Source organism: Pelophylax lessonae, assembly GCF_965119305.1.
Source record: "Pelophylax lessonae genome assembly, chromosome: 12".
NCBI classification, from domain to species: Eukaryota; Metazoa; Chordata; class Amphibia; order Anura; family Ranidae; genus Pelophylax; species Pelophylax lessonae.
Window position 1 is genome coordinate 21,312,443 of NC_138779.1, and position 17,468 is coordinate 21,329,910.

General features: G+C 43.9%; 1 protein-coding gene across 1 annotated transcript in view; it reads left to right on the top strand.

Moving 5' to 3' along the window:
* Positions 1–1,221: 1,221 nt before the first annotated feature.
* TTC34 (tetratricopeptide repeat domain 34) overlaps positions 1,222–17,468 on the top strand; it is a 159,820-nt gene continuing 143,573 nt past the window's right edge. The window contains exons 1-2 of the mRNA XM_082273299.1: positions 1,222–1,347; positions 6,625–8,294. Of these exons, the coding sequence (XP_082129425.1) occupies positions 6,697–8,294 (1,598 nt within the window). The 5' untranslated portion in view covers positions 1,222–1,347; positions 6,625–6,696. The remainder of the gene's footprint in view (positions 1,348–6,624; positions 8,295–17,468) is intronic.

The following is a 17,468-nucleotide window of genomic DNA, read 5'->3' on the forward strand; positions in this document are numbered from 1 at the left end:
TATATATATATATATATATATATATATATATATATATATATATATTACAACTGTGCATTTGTGATAATAAAAACAAGAATAAAATAAAAACATAAGAAAATAATATATTAGAATAAATATTACAAAATATATATTTTTGTTTACAAATGTGCAATGTGATATTAAAATGAGAATAAAATAAATACAACAAATAAAATATAATAAATACATTATAAAATCATGTATTTATTTTTTGCAACTGTGCATGTAAGATAATAAAACAAGAATGAATATGGATGTGTAATTTAAAAAATTGGAAATGAAAAAATACAACAAATAAAAAATGTTATAAATAAATACATAAAAAAAGGATATATTTATTTATTTTAATCTGTGCATGTGTGATAATAAAACAAGAATAAATGTGCATGTGTAATATTAAAATCAGAATTAAATAGACACAAAAAATAAAATATGATATTAAATAAATCATAAAAGTATATATTTCTTTTTTTTTTTCTTTTTTACAACTGTGCATTTGTGATAATAAAACAAGAATGAAATAAATACATAACAAAGAGATAGATAGATAGATAGATAGATAGATAGATAGATAGATAGATAGATAGATAGATAGATAGATAGATAGATAGATATAGCTATATATATATATATATTTACAACTGTGCATTTGGACAATAAAACAAGAATAAAATAAATACATAAAAAATAACTTTATCAGAATAAATAATACAAAATACATATATTTTTGTTCACAAATGTGCAATGTGATATTAAAATAAGAATAAAATATATACGACAAATGAAATAAATAAATATATATATATATATATATATATATATATATATATATATATACATTACAATGATATATATATAGTGTGTGTTTTAATATCTATAAGATATATTTTAAAATATATAATAAAATATAATAAAAGTTGTGCAATATTTACGTCCTGATTGGACCTTTGTTGAAGATTCACACTTTAAAAGAAATGCTCAAGACAAAAAAAAATTCCAGATTGTGTCAGGTCTGTGACACAAAAGCTCCTCCATTGTCCCAGCAGAATTCTTATGCAAGCAGTGGGGAGTGTTCAATACAGCAGCTTGTCCCAGTGTTTATGGTCACTATGGCAACCGAGCAGGGGGGCGGTGCCCAGCAGCTGCTGCCTGTAGCTTGCATTGTCCCATGTAGGCTATCAGAACCCATCTACCCAGGAGAACCCATCTACCCAGGAGAACCCATCTTCACCCCTCTAATAAAAGTCTACATTGCAGCAAGATAGGGATCAGCACCCCTGGGCACCAGCCATGGAGCCTCACCACCAGCTTCCTAGTGATCTACATGTGAGTAACAAATAGATACAATTTATCAGGCTGATTCTTATTGTTTCCTGTTGGCTTTTGTGGGAGTTTGCTGATTGTACTTGCATTGTTTTTTTTTTGTTTTTGTTTGTTTTTTTCTGCTATAGTAGTCTATCACATCAGAGGCTCCACTGCTGCTGGACCTTAATGTAGCATATAATTTAAAATATTGGGATCATGTTATTAACCATTTGCCTACAATGGACAATGTTTTATTTTTTTGACTGCCTGTAAAAATCTGCATTTTCTTGCTAGAAATTAGCATAACCTCACACCCCAGAAAAAAAAAAAAAAAAAAAATTAAATATAATGTATCTATCTATCATATATATATATATATGTTTATTTATTTATTTATTTATTTATTTATTTTCTAAAAGGAGAAACCCTGGAGAATAAAATGTTGGTAGCTGCAATTTTTTTCAAATGTCGCACAATATTTGTGCAGCTAAAGGACAAATAAATGAATTTTAGTGCAAACACACACAATATTAGACACATTTTTTTTTTTTTGGTTTAAAATATAAAAAACTGGGTTGTCTAGTAAAGTCAAACAAGTCAAGTCTTAAAATTGCGCACACTTGTGGAATCACAACAAACAATGGTAACCAAAATTCCCCATAGCCAACGCTTGAAAAAGCCTTTATACCTTATCAGTTAACTATGAATTCTGGTCGTAGAATTATTGCGCTCACTGAGGTTCGCAACCATACCTCACATGTATGATTATATAAACATGCTAACCCTATGCTGCGTTTTCTATATGGGGTGTGTGTGTTTGTGTGTGTGTATGTAGGGGGGGGGGGTGTTTAAAGACAAAGTTCATAATTTTTATATATATATATAATTCCCTTTTTTTTTTTACACTTTTTATTTTTAACGTTATTGCTGTCACAAGGGGGGCTAACAAGCACAGGTTCTCTTTATGGTGACAGGATCTCTTTATGGTGACAGGTTCTCTTTATGGTGACATCCTTATCAGGGTGTATTAGACCCCGGCAATATGTATCCCCTAACCTCCAATGCAGCTAATCAAGCACAGATTGTGCTTAATTAGTTGCATGCTTGGCTACACTAGCTAAGGAATGACCCCGGAAGTGACCTTAAGAGGAGTTCCACTCAAAAGTGGGACTTCCGCTTATCTGCCCCCCCCCCCCCCTCTGGTGCCACGTTTGGCACCTTTTGGGGGGAGAGGGAAGTGGGTACCTGTTTTTGACAGAAACCCTGTCCCCCCTTCTGTCGGATCTCGCCACAGCGAGGTACGTCAGAAGTTCAGCCCCCCTCCTCCTCTCTCCTCCTTTCTCTGCTTCCAGACCAGTAACTGAGTGCAGCGCGCCTCGCGCATGCGCAGTAGGGACATGGCCATGAAGGCGCAAGCCTTCGCTGCCGGGTTCCATTATCGGCAATGGCGGCGGCAGCATCTGACAGGCAAAAAAAACATCGGCTGCTGTGCCGACATTGCTGGACTCCAGGACAGGTAAGTGTCCTAATATTAAAAGTCAGCAGCTACATTATGTGTACAGTATGTGTACAGTGTGTGTAGCTGCTGACTTTTACATTTTTGGAGGGGGAGGCTGGAACACCACTTTAATGTGTTACCAAACCCACAACAGTAAAATCAGTCTGTATATGCAGTAAAACATGCTTGTTATACTCACTGTGGAACCTAAGGGGCAGTGGCAGCTGGTGCTCAAAATTTTTTTTGGGGGGGGGGGGGGGGGCGCAAACAGAAAAAATCGAATAGGCATTGCTTTGCGGCAAAAAACGCGGCAAAAAATTGCATGACTTTGAGGTCACAAAAGTGTGAAAGGGGCCTTCAGTAATCAAAGTATAGTGTGCCCCCTTTCAATGCAGAGTTACCACAGCATGCCACCATCAATGCAGAGTTACCACAGCGTGCCCCCATCAATGCAGAGTTACTACAGCGTGCCCCCATTCAATGCAGAGTTACTACAGCGTGCCCCCATTCAATGCAGAGTTAGCACAGCGTGCCCCCATTCAATGCAGAGTTAGCACAGCATGCCCCCATTCAATGCAGTGACCAGCATGCCCCCCATCAATGCCGTGACCAGCGTGTCATGCCCCCATCAATGCATTGACCAGCTTGCCATGCCCCCTTCAATGCAGTGACCAGCTTGCCGTGTCCCCTTCAATGCCAGCTTGCCTGCCCCCATCAATGCAGTGACCAGCTTGCCGTGCCCCCTTCAATGCCAGCTTGCCTGCCCCCATCAATGCAGTGACCAGCTTGCCGTGTCCCCTTCAATGCCAGCTTGCCTGCCCCCATCAATGCAGTGACCAGCTTGCCGTGCCCCCTTCAATGCCAGCTTGCCTACCCCATCAATGCAGAGACCAGCGTGCGTGCCCCCTTCAATGCAGTGTTGCCCCCCCCCAGACCAGCGCACTTACCTGGAGCCCTGGAGCAGCCCAGCGGTGATGGCTTCTCTTGTCTTCAGTCCCGGCGGGCAGCTTCTCCTCACTCGGCGACGGCTTCTGTCTTCTGTCCCGGCGGGCGGCTTCTCCTCACTCAGTGACGGCTTCTGTGTTCTGTCCCGACGGGTGGCTTATCCCCACACGGCGACGGCTTCTGTCTTCTGTCCCGGCGGGCGGCTTCTCCTCACTCGACGACGGCTTCTGTCTTCTGTCCCGGCGGGCGGCTTCTCCTCACTCGGTGACGGCTTCTGTGTTCTGTCCCGACGGGTGGCTTCTCCCCACACGGCGACGGCTTCTGTCTTCTGTCCCGGCGGGCGGCTTCTCCTCACTCGGCGACGGCTTCTGTCTTCTGTCCCGGCAGGGGGGCTTCTCCTCACTCGGCGACAGCTTCGGCGGGCGGCTTCTTCTCACTCCGATGGCGCGTCTTCTTGAGTCCTCCCGCTCCCACCTCCTCCTCGGCCAATGGCATGGGGTTTGCCATACAGCCAATCAGGAAGCCGGCATTAGACAGGCTTCCTGATTGGCCAGGAGGAGGATTGGTGTGACAATAGCGAATTTTCATTCGCTATTGTCACACAATGGGTGGGCTCTGGGCGCACTGCTCTGCGCCCGGGACCATCCTTTTCATCACCCTATTAGAGCCTCTGGCTCTAATCAGGTGATTAAAAAAAAAACCCATTAAGCTCCATGCGTCCGGCGCCCTGCATGCAGATTAGGGGGCCGGACGCATGGAAGGGGGGGGTGGCGCCCCTGCGCCCTCAGTACACCGGCCGCCACTGCTAAGGGGTTAATCCCCTGCATTGTGTAAAAAAACTGTTTGATCCTGCCTTCTCTGATCCTCCCCTTCTTCCTCTGACCCCAATCCATCTGCTGATAGAACAGAGCCTTGGGGTCACTCTGCACATGCTCAATCTGGTGTGTATTACTAGAGAGTTTTTTTTATTTTTTTGCATTTAATTAGCCCAGGGCCAATCAGCACTGTCCAAAGAGAAGGTCAGGGGTCCTGCTGCCTCATAGGACAATCAGAGTAGAATGAAAACTCCTCCTACAAGCTTTAACCAGACACTGATAGAAGTCACAAGACTGCTATATACTGCTGATGAGAAAAGGTATTTAGCAGCTTATATTTACTAAAAATAATTGCATTTCCATGTTCTGTGTGCTGTGGGAGACCAGATATAGTGAATGCAGGCTCCTGGAGAGACCAGATATAGTGACTGCAGAGTCCTGGGGAGACCAGATATAGTGACTGCAGGCTCCCGGGGAGATCAGATATAGTGATTGCAGGCTCCTTGGGGAGACCAGATATAGTGACTGCAGGCTCCTGGGGAGACCAGATATAGTGAAAACAGGCTCCTGGGGAGACCAGATATAGTGACTGCAGGCTCCTGGGGGGAGACCAGATATAGTGACTACAGGCTCCTGGGGGGGACCAGATATAGTGACTGCAGGCTCCTGGGGATACCAGATATAGTTACTGCAGGCTCCTGGGGAGACCAGATATAGTGAATGCAGGCTCCTGGGGAGACCAGATATAGTGACTGCAGAGTCCTGGGGGAGACCAGATATAGTGACTGCAGGTTCCTGAGGAGACCAGATATAGTGACTGCAGGCTCCTTGGGAGACCAGATATAGTGACTGCAGGCTCCTGAGGAGACCAGATATAGTGACTGCAGGCTCCTGGGGAGACCAGATATAGTGAATGTAGGCTCCTGGGGAGACCAGATATAGTGACTGCAGAGTCCTGGGGGAGACCAGATATAGTGACTGCAGAGTCCTGGGGGAGACCAGATATAGTGACTGCAGGCTCCTGGGGGAGACCAGATATAGTGAATGTAGGCTTTTTCTAAGTCGGAGTGACTTGAGTCGCTCCTATTAGAACGGTTCCAATTGCACAGCATGGTCCGCTACTTGTCAGGCGACCAAGTTGCCTGACAAGTCGGAACAGTGTGAACCGGCACTAAGAGAAATGTATTGTTAGACTATGCATACACTTTATTTAATTGTATTATTATTGTGTTTATTATTTATTTATTTTATTAATATTACTATTTCATTTTAATGTGATTTTTATTTTACACATTTTTGACACTTGTGGAATCGGAAAAAAGTGTTTATGGCATGTTTAACAAACCAAAAGGGAGCAAATAGGAGAAATGTATTGTTATACTTTGCATACACTTTATTTAATTTCATTTATTGTCTTTTATTTATTTATTTTATTAATGTATTTTTATTATTTAATTTTAATTTAATTTTTACTTTACATATTATTTTATTAAAAAGTAAAACAAAGTACTCACCTGTCTCTCTGCCCGTACAGTGCTTTTTAGAAAGATCATCATGCTTTGCAAGCAGAGTGTCATGCATACACAATGTACTATTTGTTTTTATTTTATGTATTTATTTATTTTTTGCACTTGTGAAACCAAAAAAAAAAAAAAGTGTTCGATGGTATATTTAACAAACCAAATGGGAACAAATGAGAGAAATGTATTGTTAGACTTTGCATACACTCTATCGAATTGTATTATTGTATTTATTTATTACTGTAATTATTATTTAATTCTCATTTAATTTTTAATTTACAAATGGGAACACTGTTAGCAGTCAATATTTAAAATTAATTATCGACCTCTAAAGTGCGATAATTCCTACATATAATTGAGGAATAGTGATGCCACACTTCTAAAATATATTGTTTTGTTTTTTTTTCTTTTTTCAAAGGTAGTAAATTCTGTCCACTGAAATGTAAATAATACTCTGTAGCAAAACCTCTTTAGCAATGTTCCTATATCTATTTTGATATATTTTTTCTTTATTTTGCAGGTCTGGCTCCATATAAGTGGGGAATGAAAACTTTTTTTCTACCCATCTGCTTAGCTAAGCATCCCCCTGAAGATGTCTGGTCAGGATGTCCCCAGCCAACTATGTCGAGAGGCCAACCAACATCTCACTCAAGAAGAGTTCTCTTTGGCCGCTGCGTTCTTCATGGCAGCCTTTAGCTGTAATGCCCCCATTGCACTTCAGAGAGTCAAATCCCTGGATGATGGGCAGTACCGGGAAATTATTAATACTCTGGAGAACTGGTGTTTGGGGGATGCGGAAATACCAAAAATAAAGTGCGATGGCATGGCCATTGTGTCACTCAATCCTGGGATCGCGGCGGTGTTCCTTTCTACGCTATGCCCCAATAATTTTGCATCCTCTTTGTTTAAAATGGGTACATTCCTTAAGAGTGGGCGCTACGAAGAGGTGGTGAGCAGGTGCAACTCACTTTTGAATGCCCACCCCCAGCATTCCTCCAAACTGTTGCTGACCCGAGGTCTGGCATGGATACTGTCTCAAACCCACTCAAGAAACGGGGTTGTCGATTACGTTCAAGTGTTCACCAAGTACAAGGATGAGGCCAAGCAACATATCTGCACTAAACAAAGAGAGTATTTGCCTCAAGTCCTTCGTGCCTTCCATGACTACATTTCCTCTTATGAAAACAACAACACTGAAGGAAATATTAAAGTTATGCTTCACGATTGTTACAGTTTTCTGGCTGCTTTGGCTCCTGATGACCTCCAGATATGCAAGACTCAAGCAGCTTACTTATTCGAGGAATGTAAATTTGAAGAATGCATAGCTGTGTATTCTAGAGCCATCGAGGCCTTGTCTTTAGAAACAAAGATCAAAGAGGAGAAAATATCTTGTCTTCTAGTAGATCGTGCCGCGGCCTATTATTCTTTGGGTTGTAGGACAAAAGAAATGGTACAAGACTTGGCCGAGGCCTTCAGGATCAGCCAAATCCATGCCAGAAAAAGGTTTAGAGAGATCTTTTCCAAGGCCGATGTTGCCAGGGTTATGGAGCGTTCGAAGGCTTGTATTGAAATGGAATTTGGGGACTATCGAGAAGCTGTTCGCGCTCATACAGAGCTCAGATCCGACATTGGTACTGACCTCCTCCTACCGATCATGCAAGCTTTGGAGTTTTTTATCCAGTGCTGCCCGGAGAGCCGACGTGAAATGAACATCCGGTTGGCGGACTGCAAACTTTTAGCTGGAGATTTCCGAACCTGCCTGGACATCTGCAACCAGCTGATTAACTCAGAGAAGAAGACCTATCAGAACACCTTGTACGTTCTACGAGGCTTTTGTCACTTCCACATCAATGAACACCAGCAGGCCTTAAAGGACTTCCAGAAAATCATAGAGGATGAATCTCCCCATCCATCCAGTTGCGTCAGGGCTCTTTGCGGGAGAGGGCTGGTTCGAATGATAAGTGGTAGCCCGTATCTGACCGCCCTGGACTACATTACAGCTTGCAAACTCAAACTGGATGAAACTTTCCTTACAACTAAAACCTATGTGCCATGGAACCAAAGGGGTCTCCTCTTTAAAGTGTTACAGGAAGAAGGTGAGAAGATGCTACAAAAGAAGCCCTCCGGTGAGAGCAGGAACCCCAGCAGGAAAAAGACAGGAGAGCAAGATGGAGCCTCACCCAAGGAATGGTAATATTCTGTAAATGGGCTACACTACAATTATATTATGGGCAATATAAAGAGGGGAGTTTACAGAATCTTGAAGAGTTGTTCATGGCAACCAGTCAGCTTCTATCTTTCATTTCAAAGCTTAAGGCGGTGGTAAAAGATTCTGTCTTCTCCAGTTTTTTTTTTTAATTCCCCCCAAAGTCCTTTTCGAGCTAACTAACACTACTTTTGGTCCATCCCATCAGGCTACACTCACACCTAAGGTCCCATTCATACCTCAGCATTTTGTAGCTTGATGCTCCAAAATGGTGGAGGAGAAAAAAATCAATTAACTACTTCCGGCCCGCCCGCCGCCGATTTACTGCGGTAGGCAGCCCCTCCTGCGCGAAGCGACGTAGACCTATGTCGGTCGCGCGCCTGCAGCTAGGGGGCGACCAATTGCCGCCTGACAACCACAATCTCTCCCCGCTGAGAGAGAAGAACGGTCAGCTATTGTAAACACATCTGACTGTTCTTCTCTCTGGAATGATCACAGAGCGCCTGAGATCCTTCTATATAGGATCACAGGTCTCTATGGTCATTCCATAAGCCCCGCCCCCATACAGTTAGAAACACGCCCCTAGGTACACATTTAACCCCTTGATCCCCCCTGTGTTAACCCCTTCCCTGCCAGTGTCATTATTACAGTAACAGTGCATATTTTTAGCACTGATTACTGTAGTAATGTCACTGGTCCCCCCAAAAGTGTCAAAAATAACCCCAACCCTAATGCCTAACCCTAATATTAACCCCTAATCCTAGCCCCAATGAGAACAACTAACCCCTAACCTAGCAAAATAAATAATAATACTAAGTAAATAAATAATAAATTACATAAATAAACCTCTAACCTTTAACTCCTTACAAAAATAAGTAAAAATAATTAAATGAATAATATTAAATAAAAGTGGATGAAAAGCTGAAAAACATAGCAACAAATGATGAAATAGATGATATTCTTCTCTATTGGCTAAGAAAGAATGCCAAAGCATTTCATAAACTCTTTAACCACTTTACCACCGGAGGATTTTGCTGTCTTCCGTCCAGGCCACTTTTTGCGATTCGGCGCTGTGCGACTTCAACTGACAATTGCGCGGTCGTGCGACGCCGTACCCAAACGAAATTTACGTCCTTTTTTTCTGATAAACAGAGCTTTCTTTTGGTGGTATTTGATCACCTGTGCGATTTTTACTTTTTGCGCTATAAACAAAAAAAGAGCGTTTATTTTGAAAAAATAACAATATTTTTAACATTTTTTTATATGAAATTCCCCCCAAAAAAGATGTAAAAACCAATTTTTTAAAAATTTTTGGCCAATTTGTTTTCTGCTACCTATGTTTGGTAAAAAAAATCACAATAAGCGTATTTTGATTGGTTTGCGCAAAAGTTATTGCGTTTACTAACAAAGGGAAAGATTTCTGTCATTTTTGGTGTTTTTTTTTTTAACGCGTAATGGCGGCGATCTGCGATTTTTTTTGTGGGACTGCGACATTGCGGCGGACAGATCGGACCCTTGACTGACATTTTTGACACTTTTGGGGGTACCAGTGACATTACTGCAGTAATCAGTGCTATAAATATGCACTGTTACTGTAAAAATGACACTGGCAGGGAAGGGGTTAATTTTATTGGAGAGGGAGGGGTTAATGTATGCCTGGTGCTTACTGACGTGTAGGGGGGGAGGGGCCTGAGTGAGTCATGGACAGATCGGATGTCCAGCTATGCTGAACAGTCCGATCTGTCACTATGGAGATCCGCCCGCTGTGTTTACACACAGCGGGCGGATCTCCACACTAGATCCCCGGCGATCGGGGCAGAGCAGCGGCGATCGCCGCTGCTCCTCCCCTGGCCCGACTCCCGCTGTGAATGAAAACAGCGGGAGCGAGCCTCCGGCGGCGCGCAAGCGCCGCCCAGAAGGGGGAGTGTCCAGTCACGTAATACTACGTGACTGGACGATAACGAACCACTTTGCCGCAGTACTATTACCGTACTCGGTCGGCAAGTGGTTAACTGCTTGTCGACTGCTCACAGTATATTTACTGCGGCAGTCAGCCCCTCACAGGCAAAGTGACGTAGGTCTACGTCGCTAGCCTGTGAGGCTCTGGGGAGCGAGCGCGCGCCGCCGGAGGCGCGCTCCCGCTCCCGCGCGGTCACGGACCCCCCCCGCGCGTGTGACCGGCGGACATCGGGGGAGAGGGAGAAAGTCAGGCGGCTTATGTAAACAAGCTGCCTGTCATTCTCCCTGGTGTAGAAACACTGATCACACGGTTCTACAATGTAGGACCGTTGATCAGTGTTCCTACAGCTCAAGCCACAGCCAATCACAGTAAGAATCACGCCCCTAGGGACACACACAGCCCCTCCCTCTCAAATAAAGTTAACCCCTTCACTACCAGTGTATTTTTACAGTAACAGTGCATATGTATAGCACTGATTACTGTAGAAATGTCACTGGTAACCCCAAAAGTGTCAAAAATGTCAGTCAAGGGTCCGATCTGTCCGCCAAAATGTCGCAGTACCGCAAAAAAAATCGCAGATCGCCGCCATTACGCGTTAAAAAAAAAACAAAAATGACAAAAATCTTTCCCTTTGTTAGTAAACACGATAACTTTTGCGCAAACCAATCAAAATACACTTTTTGCAATTTTTTTTACCAAACATAGGTAGCATAAAACAAATTGGCCGAAAATGTTAAAAAATTTTGATTTTTACATTTTTTTTTTTGGGGAATTTCATATAAAAAAATGTGAAAAATATTGTTATTTTTGCAAAATTGACGCTCTTTTTTTGTTTATAGCGCATGATCAAAAATCGCACAGGTGATCAAATACCACCAAAAGAAAGCTCTGTTTGTGGGAAAAAAAGGACGTCATATTCATTTAGGTACAGCGTCGCACGACTGCGCAATTGTCCGTTAAAATCACGCAGTGCCGAATCGCAAAATACCCCCTGCACTTTTAGCAGCCAAATCCTCCGGGGCTTAAGTGGTTAAAAACACACATTACAAAACGCTAAGCTCAGGTGTGAATGCAGCCTAAGCGTCATGTTTCCAAGCATTTTTTGGAGCAGAATATTTCTGCTTGCTTTTTTAGGCATTTTTCTACTAAAAGGTGTGCAGTGCTGAGTTTTTGAGCTTTGCGCTACAAGCTACAAAATGTTAAAGTGTGAACGGGGCCTCAACGAAGATCGAGATGCCTTCAGACATGGCCAGCAATGGAGAGAACTTCCAATGGGTTCTGCTGAATTGCGTTTGACTGATTGAGCCGAGACCTACAATTTGATGGTGCAAGCATTGTTCTGGAGCCATTTCCATCTGGTAGAGACAATTGGAGGACACCAGTGGTCTTATTTTCTGCTCTAGCTGCAGTAAGGGTGTCAATGCCATTGGCCTATTATGGCCATGTGGTCATATTAGGTCAATGACATCATGAGCTTCCCTATCCCTTTGTGCATGTGCAGGAAGAGGAATGCCATGGGATTCTAACTGGGCCAATGGGGATGCGTTTGTGTGATACCTTCCTGTTCTCAAAACAAGAGGTGTGTGGGAATCTTCCAGTGGGGACACCAGTCTTTCATTTTGGGACCTTTCCTCTAACTTCCTGTCGTGTCTTTAGGACAAGAAAGCGATAGAGGGACCCGAGACTTGCTAGTTGATGGTGCCTGTATTGTTCTGGGGGTATTTCCACTTGGTAGAGCCAGTTGGATGACACCAATGGTCTTATTTGCTGCTCTAGCTGCAGGAAGGGTGTTAATGCCAATGGCCTATTTTGGGCATGTGGTCATATTAGGTCAATGACATCATGAGCTTCCCTATTCCTTTGTGTATGTGCAGATGCAGGAAGAGAAATGCCATGACATTATAGCTGAGCCAATGGGGATGTGTTTGTGTGATACCTTCCCGTGGGCTCTGACAAACTGAGTTTGGACCAAACCCAGCTCATCCCTGCTGGTGACCATAATCGCCAAGACAGTCAAGGGAAATCTAAAATGTTAGCGTTGTCCCCAAAACAAGAGGTGAGCGGGAATCTTCCAGTGGGGACACCAGTCTAAGAAGGGAAATTCCCTCACTTTGGGAGATTTCCTCTAACTTCCTGTTGGGTCTTTGGGACAGGGAAGCAATGGATTGAGCCTAGAACAGCATTTACTCCAGAATTAACTGCTCCTATTATACGTTATTTACTCCAAGACAATTAGTATAGCTTTGTTGGTATTTATTTTTTTAAAGACCCCCAGTCACTTTGCCCATTTAGAGCAAAGAGAGAAGAAACCGAGTCTTTTGAAAGAACCTTCACCATCTGTCTAAAATCACTTTCGCTGCATTGTTCCCTTTACTCCATTTCTTTGATGGTGCCAACAGTTTAAACCTTGGGTAATTGCTATGCAGTGTGGTGTTGGAATCTACAAGGGGTCAATAACCTCACCATTAACCTCATGTAACACAGTTCAGGCATATGGCCATTGGTGGCCTAAGGACTTCATCTTGGGTGAAAGGAGGTATTTCCTGAAAGCTCCTACGTAACAGTGGGAGAACGTGGTGAACATGAGTATGAGTGGTGTTGGTGGTGGGGGAACGTTGTTCTTTTAAAAGGCTCTGTCACTTTACCCTGATGAGGTTCCTCCAGAGGTTGCTCTTGAGCTTTGGATTATTCTCCTCCTATTTAATAGTGCTTGCATTGTTCTCGGGCTATTGCCACTTGGTAGAGCCAGTAGGGTGACACCAATGATCTTATTTGCTGTCCTAAGAGTTGCATTCCCACTGACCCAGATTTCCCATCCAGCAGCTGCACACATTGAAAGGAGTGGGGAATGCTCATGACCTCATTGATCTAATATGGCCACTTGGCCATAGTTCGTCAATGTCATTGGCCTATTATGGCCATTTTAGAGTTCAAACCTTGTGTAATCTCTATACAGGGTGGTGTTGGAATCTAGGAGGGGTCAATAATATCACCATCAACCTCACGTAACAAAGTTCAGGCATATGGTAATTGGTGGCCTAGGGACTTCATCTTGGGTGCAAGGGGAGGAGGTATTTCCTGAAAGCTCCTACGTAACAGTGGGAGAACGTGGTGCACATGAGTATGAGTGGTGTTGGTGGTGGGGGAACGTTGTTCTTTTAAAAGGCTCTGTCACTTTACCCTGATGAGGTTCCTCCAGAGGTTGCTCTTGAGCTTTGGATTATTCTCCTCCTATTTAATAGTGCTTGCATTGTTCTCGGGCTATTGCCACTTGGTAGAGCCAGTAGGGTGACACCAATGATCTTATTTGCTGTCCTAAGAGTTGCATTCCCACTGACCCAGATTTCCCATCCAGCAGCTGCACACATTGAAAGGAGTGGGGAATGCTCATGACCTCATTGATCTAATATGGCCACTTGGCCATAGTTCGTCAATGTCATTGGCCTATTATGGCCATTTTAGAGTTCAAACCTTGTGTAATCTCTATACAGGGTGGTGTTGGAATCTAGGAGGGGTCAATAATATCACCATCAACCTCACGTAACAAAGTTCAGGCATATGGTAATTGGTGGCCTAGGGACTTCATCTTGGGTGCAAGGGGAGGAGGTATTTCCTGAAAGCTCCTACGTAACAGTGGGAGAACGTGGTGCACATGAGTATGAGTGGTGTTGGTGGTGGGGGAACGTTGTTCTTTTAAAAGGCTCTGTCACTTTACCCTGATGAGGTTCCTCCAGAGGTTGCTCTTGAGCTTTGGATTATTCTCCTCCTATTTAATAGTGCTTGCATTGTTCTCGGGCTATTGCCACTTGGTAGAGCCAGTAGGGTGACACCAATGATCTTATTTGCTGTCCTAAGAGTTGCATTCCCACTGACCCAGATTTCCCATCCAGCAGCTGCACATATTGAAAGGAGTGGGGAATGCTCATGACCTCATTGATCTAATATGGCCACTTGGCCATAGTTCGTCAATGTCATTGGCCTATTATGGCCATTTTAGAGTTCAAACCTTGTGTAATCTCTATACAGGGTGGTGTTGGAATCTAGGAGGGGTCAATAATATCACCATCAACCTCACGTAACAAAGTTCAGGCATATGGTAATTGGTGGCCTAGGGACTTCATCTTGGGTGCAAGGGGAGGAGGTATTTCCTGAAAGCTCCTACGTAACAGTGGGAGAACGTGGTGCACATGAGTATGAGTGGTGTTGGTGGTGGGGGAACGTTGTTCTTTTAAAAGGCTCTGTCACTTCAGCTCGAATGAGGTTCCTCCAGAGGTTGCTAGGGGTTCTTGAGCTTTGGATTTTTCTCCTCTAATTTAATAGTGCTTGCATTGTTCTCGGGCTATTGCCACTTGGTAGAACCAGTTGGGTGACACCAATGATCTTATTTGCTGTCCTAAGAGTTGCATTCCCACTGACCCTGATTTCCCATCCAGCAGCTGCACATACATAAAGGGGCGGGGAATGCTCATGACCTCATTGATCTAATATGGCCACTTGGCCAATGTCATTGGCCTATTATGGCCATTTAGAGTTCAAACCTTGTGTAATCTCTATACAGGTTGGTGTTGGAATCTACTAGGGGTCAGTAACATCAACCTCACGTAACACAGTTCAGGCATATGGTCATTGGTGGCCTAAGAACTTCATCTTGGGTGAAAGGGGAGGAGGTATTTCCTGAAAGCTCCTACGTAACAGTGGGAGAACATGGTGCACATGAGTATGAGTGGTGTTGGTGGTGGGGGAATGTTGTTCTTTTAAAAGGCTCTGTCACTCCACCCTGATGAGGTTCCTCCAGAGGTTGCTCTTGAGCTTTGGATTATTCTCCTCCAATTTAATAGTGGTTGCATTGTTCTCGGGCTATTGCCACTTGGTAGAGCCAGTAGGGTGACACCAATGATCTTATTTGCTGTCCTACGAGTTGCATTCCCACTGACCCAGATTTCCCATCCAGCAGCTGCACATACATAAAGGGTTGGAGAATGCTCATGACCTCATTGATCTAATATGGCCACTTGGCCATAGTTCGTCAATGTCCTTGGCCTATTTTGGCCAATTAGAGTTCAAACCTTGTGTAATTTCTATGCAGGGTGGTGTTGGAATCTACGAGGGGTCAATAATATGACCATCAACCTCACGTAACACAGTTCAGGCATATGGTCATTAGTGACCTAAGAACTTCATCTTGGGTGAAAGGGGAGGAGGTATTTATTGAAAGCTCCTATGTAACAGTGGGAGAACGTGGTGAACATGAGTATGAGTGGTGTTGGTGGTGGGGGAACGTTGTTCTTTTAAAAGGCTCTGTCACTCCACCCTGATGAGGTTCCTCCAGAGGTTTCTAGGGGTTCTTGAGCTTTGGATTATTCTCCTCCAATTTAATAGTGCTTGCATTGTTCTCTGGCTTTTGCCACTTGGTAGTCCAGTAGGGTGACACCAATGATCTTATTTGCTGTCCTAAGAGTTGCATTCCCACTGACCCAGATTTCCCATCCAGCAGCTGCACATACATAAAGGGTTGGAGAATGCTCATGACCTCATTGATCTAATATGGCCACTTGGCCATAGTTTGTCAATGTCCTTGGCCTATTTTGGCCAATTAGAGTTCAAACCTTGTGTAATCTCTATGCGGGGTGGTGTTGGAATCTACGAGGGGTCAATAATATCACCATCAACCTCACGTAACACAGTTCAGGCATATGGTCATTGGTGGTCTAGGGACTTCATCTTGGATGCAAGGGGAGGAGATATTTCCTGAAAGCTCCTACGTAACAGTGGGAGAACATGGTGCACATGAGTATGAGTGGTGTTGGTGGTGGGGGAACGTTGTTCTTTTAAAAGGCTCTGTCACTTCAGCCCGAATGAGGTTCCTCCAGAGGTTGCTAGGGGTTCTTAAGCTTTGGATTTTTCTCCTCTAATTTAATAATGCTTGCATTGCTCTCGGGCTATTGCCACTTGGTAGAGCCAGTCGGGTGACACCAATGATCTTATTTGCTGTCCTAAGAGTTGCATTCCCACTGACCCAGATTTCCCATCCAGCAGCTGCACATACATAAAGGGGCGGGGAATGCTCATGACCTCATTGATCTAATGTGGCCACTTGGCCATAGTTCATCAATGTCAATGGCCTATTATGGCCATTTAGCCATATTGGGACCATGACATCATGAATATCCCCATCCCTTTGTGCACTTGGCATCTGCAAGGCAAAGAATGCCCTGGCCCGCAGTTGATTGGACAAACAAGGATGTGATCATGTTGCAGCTTCCTTTGGGTTCTGCTGAACTGAGTTTGGAACAAGCCCAACTCATCCCTTCTGGTCATCATTGTCACCAAGAAAGTCAAAGGAAATCCAACATTTTAGCATTGTCCCCAAAGCAAGAGATAAGGGGGGAGCTTCCAATGAGGACAACTGTCTAAGAAGAGGATTTCCCTCATTTTGGGAGATTTCCTATTAAGGAAGGGAAGGGAACCCCCCCCAGGAGTTTTAACCCTTCCCTACTGTATCCAGAAGTTTGGGCTACACATACATTTTAAAGCTGAATTCAGAGAAAAAGTGATCTTTGGAAAATATTTGGATATTGCACTCATTCCACCTCCTCCTTTCATGAAATGGCTTGTATTCTTTTCACTATACAAGGCAGTCTGTGATTGGAGGGGGGAAGCATGTTATGCTCATCCCGCCCCCTCCTCCAATCATAGAATGCCTTGTAATCAAGGAAAAGAATACAAGACATTTTATGAATGGAAGGAGTGGAGACCCACATAGCCTTCGTGGCATGCGCTGATCTTGGGGTCAGACATTTGCTGGGACAAGGAGTAGGCAGAAAGGGGCAGCTGCCCTGGGCATTGTGGTATCATGTGAGGGGGGGGAGGCACTGCGAGGAGATTGGAGGGGGGGGGGCATTTGTGTTGGGAGGGGTAATTTGGAGGGTGGCAGGGGATACGAATTGTTCTAGGAGGGGAAATTGGGGATGTTTGCTAGAAATGGTAATTTGGGGGGATTTGTGTTGGGAGGGGGGATGAGGGAAGAAGATTTGTGCTAGAAGGGGGGATTAGGGGGATTTGTGGCTGGAAGAGGTGATATGGTGGAGGGGGTAGGAAACATGCTAGGAGGGGATTTTTCTTTCTTTTTTTTTTGGGGGGGGGGGGGATTTGTGCTAGTAGGAATGTTTGTGGGTATATGTGCTAGGTTGAGGGAGAA